Source organism: Miscanthus floridulus, chromosome 18 (genome assembly GCF_019320115.1).
Source record: "Miscanthus floridulus cultivar M001 chromosome 18, ASM1932011v1, whole genome shotgun sequence".
Lineage (NCBI taxonomy): Eukaryota > Viridiplantae > Streptophyta > Magnoliopsida > Poales > Poaceae > Miscanthus > Miscanthus floridulus.
Genome location: NC_089597.1, coordinates 12,439,414 through 12,445,413, shown reverse-complemented (window position 1 = coordinate 12,445,413; position 6,000 = coordinate 12,439,414). Strand labels below are relative to the sequence as shown.

Sequence of the window (6,000 nt, the reverse complement as noted above, 5' to 3'; positions counted from 1 at the left end):
GACACATACTGTGTATCTAAGTACATATCGAAAGCTATGAATTTAAAAAAAGTCAAAACATCTTATAGTTTTAAATAGAGAGAGTATATATATCTAAAAACTTGCGAATGTTTTATCTTTCAAAATCACTATCATATGCAGGTTGATGGACCATAGGTGCCTCTCTCTAATTGGTGCCATTTTTTTTGGGGGTGTATCTAAACAAAACGATTCATGGGTGATAGGCATTAGTCGGTCGGGAGGCATCTCCCTCTCCGTCCAGCAGCAACGCGAGAGCGAAGAGCCGGGCATTTCGCATCTCACCATCGGGCATTGGCACGCATGAGCATGATCCCCCACTTCTCAACCACCGGAGATAATACGCTTGCTGCATACACGGGCGCACCGCTGACAGCACACCACACTGCCAGCCTCTGCAACGGCAACGGGCTCCTGCTAATCCGCCGATTAATCAACTGATCAATCAGCAGACCAAGTTGCACACTTGCACTGCTGTTGGTTGAGCGAGTCGTCGTCGTCGTCGTCGTCTTCTCCTTCTCCATCTGTCCTGCTTGGGTTCTTTGCTTTTATCAAGTGAGCAACAAGCAAACCAAACGGGAATTGGAATTGTGGTTGGATGCAAATGGGGCACCTAAAAATGTGGTGTGGTGTGGCAGCACCGTAAAAGCCCTGTCGCTTGACTAATAAGCCAAAGTACTGTTGACTGATTTACTGTGAGAGAAAAACACGGTTGGCCGATAAAGTACGGCTTATAAGCTAAGGACGAAAGAATTCAACAGCGCACCAACCCAGGCACTGTTCATCATCTCTGACAGATAGGCGCCAACTAACTCAGCAACAGCAACAGGAATTTAAAACGTTTTTGTTTTATTGCTTGATTGCTGCATTATACAGGAGAAGGGAAAAAAAAAACTCTCTGCATCTGCACCACCACAGCAGTGAGGAGTGACAGACAACCGACCATCGATCGATCTCTCATCACTCTCAAACAACTGTGTAATACTCACAATCCATGTATTGGTGGTAGTAGTAGTAGTACTGTATGTAATGTGTGTAGTAGGCACTACGCAGGCATGACTACATTTCTTTCTTTGTTCCTTTCTTCAGAGTTCAGACACCAACAACTGCAGTTGGACATGGAAGACAACCCTTTCTTTGACTCGACTAGCTTAATTATTTCCAATCTGAATACACTTCACTTGCCCTAACCAACTCTCTCATTCTCTCTTTCTCTTTCTCTATCTGAATAGTATGCACACAAAAGAATCTCAAACGTTTCATGAACAACAACAAGAAGAAGAAGAACAGAAGAAGAAAAAAGAATCTCAAAAAGAAAGAAAAAAGGAGAAGAAAAAGAAATACTCTCACATGATTGATGAGCTAGAATTGGCTGGTACGGTACCATGCAGCGCAATGCAGCTGTGTGACCAAGCTAGGTAGCCCTGCCTGCCCAATCATGGCCTCATCGATGGGCAGGGGGTGCAATTCTTGGCACACAAGCATCGCATCGCACCAGCCTTTCGCTTTTCCCCACATCTGACTGGCTGCTGCTTTTGCGCTGGTGGCCGGTGCCGGGTTGCACTCACTCGTCAGAGCATCCAGTCCAGGCGGTTCGTCGGCGGCGCGCCAGAGGACGCCGTGGAGCTGACGGTGGTCGTTGACGAGGCCGAGGACGTGGACGGCAGCGACGACAGCAGGTCGAACATCTCCCACCGCGTCGGCCCCTGCTGCTGCTGCTGCTGGTGGTGCTGGTGCCTCGGTTGCTGCTGCTGCGGCGGTGGCGCCGGCTTGGGGGCGGCCTTCTCGCTGGACTTGCGGATGATGACGGCGTTCTTGACCGCCACCGCGTCCAGCGTCTCCACGTACTTCTGGACGCGCTTCACCTGCGACGGCGGCGGCGGCGGCCGGAATCGATTCGAATTCAGTCAGCCGCGGCATTGGAATTCAACGCGGGTGGGGTGGGGAGGCGAAATATCGAATTGATGCGCTACTGTACTGCTACTCTGCTACTAGTGAATGCTTGCTTCTCACTCACCTGCATCCGCCTCTGCGCCTTGACGTCGCCGTCGGCGACCACGGCGTCGAGCTTGAGCAGCTCGTTCATGAGCAGCTCCGTCACCTGCACCACGTCGTTCTCCGCGACCTTCTCCCCCTTGCGCACCGACGCGTCCAGCGCCGCCACCTGCCAAGCCGCCAATCAGATTTTTTTTTTTTTTCAGAATCAGAGGTGAGCAGCACCGACTGCTTGTTTGGTTGGTCAACTCCCCTAGTCCCCTGTTCTGTTCGTTCTGCTCTCGAGATGGGCTCGGAAAAAGATGCAATCTTTGGGATGGATGGATGGATATGGATAGATGGGGATGGCTAAAATGTACCTTGGGGGCGAGCTTGTCGACCCCGGCGGTGACGGCGGCGACGGCCCTGGCGGCCTTCTCGAGGTGTCCGTTGCGGCGCTCCTCGATGAGGCGGCGCGCGCGGGCCTCGGGGTCCTCCACGACGACGACCTTGGAGCGGTCCTTGACGCCGGCCATGTCCAGGAACGCCTTGGAGTCGCGCTCCTTGTCCTTGTACAGCACCTTCTGGTCGTCCGGGTGCAGCCCCGTCTTGGCGGCCACCAGCTTCTTCAGCTCCCCTGCACACCGCAGCAGCAGCAGCAGCAGCAGAGTCAGGCCGGCGGCCGGCGCGAACGAACGGACGAGACAAACGAGCAAGCGAGCGGAGCCGATGACTGACCGAAGGAGGCCTCGGAGCTGATGTAGATCTCGTGCGTGACGCCGGCGTGCTTGACCTTGACCCGGATGGTGGGCACCGGCTTCACGTTGGGCGACGGCTCGTCGTCGCCCGCCCCGCCCCCGCCGCCCCTCTTCTGCACCAGCATCCCGCCGGGCCGCACCTCCCACACCTCCTCCGCCGGCACCTTTCCGCCGTTCCCTCCACCGGTGGCGACCGCCACCGCCGCCGGCGCCTCCTTCGTCGACCCCAGCTTCACCGGCGCGCCCTTCCTGCTCTTGGGGCTCGCTCCCAGCATACTGCCTGTCTCCTGCCTGCTCGACTGCTCAAACCTGGGCGCCGCCGCCGCCGCCGATCGAGGCAATGGCGCGAAAGAAAGCACACCCAGCTAGCTAGCTAGCCCACAGCTTGTCGGCCAGGCGGCGAATATGAAGGCAGGTGGGGCGGGCAGCGGGGATCGGAGGGAGAAGCCAAGGAAGAAGACCGACGGACGGATGGATGGATGGACAGCGAAGAGGAGAAGAAAATAATGAGAGGCAGCGGGCGAGGTGGATGCGGGAACCACCGCATGGACAGGGGGAATATATACGCCAAATAGAATACCGGAAGCGGCGGCCACTGCCCACATGGCCGCGACCGCATACATTACCATTACCATCGTCGGTCATCAGGTCCAGAGGAGGAAGACGATTTAAAATCGCAAGCCCCACTTCTCATACATAATTCCGGTTAATTGATTAATTAACTTTCAGAGAGCTTGGCTCGATCGATCGATCGCAACCAACCGTTTTTAATTCGCGCAGCAGAAAGAAATGAAATGGTTCACTGCATGTCTCTAGCTGATGATGCTGATGTGAAACCATTTCATTTGTTTATTTATTGCTATTGCTATTGCTACCTGCAAAAAAAAAACAGATTGATCTTGCTCCATCATTTCGGTGCTGCTTCCTGCTTGTCTTCACGCTAGCTACCTGCCTGGATTTATTTATTTAATTGTGGATTTATTTGCGGTTTTTGTTTGATAATCAATAAGAAAATAGTAGAAGAATCCTGATCGGTGACGCCCGATTCTTTCGGTTTGGTTGGACGTTGGAATCGCGCAGTGTCGGCTACCAATGCCAGCAGAGGAGAGGGCGGAGAGAGCGGCGTCTCGTAATCATGGGTTTTTGCCTGTGCTTTGACGTTAATCGCGATGGGCTGTGCCTGTCAGGCAGCAACGACGTCTCAACCGTCGATCGCCCACCGTACCAGCACCACAATTTTACAAGGAAAATTTGCATTTGAATTTACGTTTGCCGTTTGCGACAAGCAGAAACAACCACGAATGATTTTGAAACGGTTGCAGGTGCTCACTCACACTGACTAGTCACTCGTGCTGAGCTAAAATTATACTGAACTACCACTGCATCAGCAATTCCAGCATTCAGCAATGCAGCAGCAGTTGGCTGGCTGGGTAGACCGGTAGTTCGTTCAGCACATGCAGAGATGCATATGCAGCTGGTGATGGAAATGAACGAATCATCGCGGAGAAAGGGTGTGATCAGGGGAGGAGCAAGAGCATTATTAGCGCCGGATCGGAGGAGGCATGATTTGGGTTAGTTAGCTCCGATCCAACTACTGATCTGAAGCCTGAACAAACTAAACCTGCGGTGTTAATACGCGGCTTTATTTGTCGGATGATACTGTAGTTTTGAGGAAACAGCAAACGGTTTGAAGCTGTCACATAATACTGTTGTATTGTCCTTCATTCATCAGGTTCACCGTTCAGGGGCTAAGAATTACACCCTCGTAGTATAAAAGGAGCTGCTTTTTATCTCAGGGGCCTAAACTTTCACACAACAATCTTGCACAACTTACCAGGATAATTAAAAGGTAAGCTAAGAAGAGACAATTTACACTTTTTATCGGAAAAGCTAACGCACAACCGAGTGTTTTTCTAGCCGCCGGCGCTAGAATTTCCTGCGCCCGACGCCTCTCCCCCACCTCCTTCTCCTTCTTCCCCGACTCCGACAACCCGACGTCCGTGCCCGCACGCCTTCCTCTCTCCCCTCCGGAGGCGGCGGCGCCGGCTCCAACGAGGTAGGCGGCCTTCTCCTCCTCCTCCTCCACCGCAGACGAAGACGATGGTGGCGGTGACTAGGGTTCCGGTGAGCCTCTCCCCCTCTTTCTTCTCTAACTCCGGCGGGTATAGAAGGGGCCGGCCGGGGGAGGCAGGCAGGCCAGGCGGTGGGGACGGTGGGGCCCTGGTGGAGGCGGCCGGGCCAGGTCGGGGCGGGGGCGTCGCGACCGTTCGCCGGAGTTAGAGAAAAATTTGGCGGCGGGAAGAGGGGAGGGGAAGAGAGAGGCCGCCGCGGGCGCGGTGGGTGACGGCGGGGCGAGCTCCTATGGTGGGCTGCGGCGGGGGCGAGCTCTTGCGGCGGCGTCTGGAGGTAGAAGAAAGGACCAGGACCGTTGGATCTTCATCGTATAGTTGAAAAAAAATCGGGTGTTGAAACCGGAAAAAACACCCGACTATGACATAGACAGACTCCTTTCTTTCTATAGCCAAACAACAGTAAAATTATATGTTGCCTGAACAATAACAAACTCTAATGCTCTGGACCGGGCGTCCGTCCGCCCAGACGCTCCGTTCCTAGGCCACGACGCCAGTCCAACAACCCACACTCCTTCGTTTGTAAAAAAAAACTCATCATCCACTTATTCATATCCACTCGTTACTCTTCCTATCGCTCTTATCCGCTCGCCTACCGCCTCCGAGCACAAGACTGTTGGCCCTCCTAGGCGCAGCGCGCGGCCGCCTCCGAGGCGCACCGCTCGAGCGCTAGCCTTGCTAGGCACGACGCGCGGTTGCCTCCGAGGCGCACCGCTCGGCCGCTGGCCTTGTCAGGCACGACACGCAACCGCTTTCGAGTCGCGGCGGTTGGCTGCCGGCCTTGCCAGGCGTGGCGCCCTACCGCGCTCGTGCGGCCCATGCCTCCTTTCCGCGACGTGCAGCCACTGTCATCGGGCCGCTGCCTCCGGTGAACACCACACATCGATGGGCCTCTATTGTGCCGAGCAACAAGGAGATGTTGCGTTGAAAACGAATGTTACAAGAGTATGTTTCAATTATTTTAGATGTTCCAGAGGTTTGCAAGTGTTTCATATGGATGGTGCACATGTTGCAATGGTGGTACACGTATGTTGCAATCATCCGTTCTAAATGTTTCATCTGTTTTTTCAGACGTATGTTACAGGTGTGCTTATTTGGATGTTGCCTATGTTTCACAAATA

General features: G+C 54.0%; 1 protein-coding gene across 1 annotated transcript; it reads right to left on the bottom strand.

Annotated features, from left to right (window-relative positions):
• Nucleotides 1–855: 855 nt before the first annotated feature.
• Nucleotides 856–3,293, bottom strand: LOC136520428 (BAG family molecular chaperone regulator 1-like). The gene is made up of 4 exons (XM_066513940.1): nucleotides 2,731–3,293; nucleotides 2,373–2,629; nucleotides 2,036–2,182; nucleotides 856–1,883 (listed from the first exon to the last, which is right to left on the bottom strand). The coding sequence occupies exons 1-4, from the start codon at nucleotides 3,023–3,025 to the stop codon at nucleotides 1,590–1,592; spliced, it is 993 nt and encodes a 330-aa protein (XP_066370037.1). The 5' UTR covers nucleotides 3,026–3,293; the 3' UTR covers nucleotides 856–1,589.
• Between the last annotated feature and the right edge of the window lie 2,707 nt (nucleotides 3,294–6,000).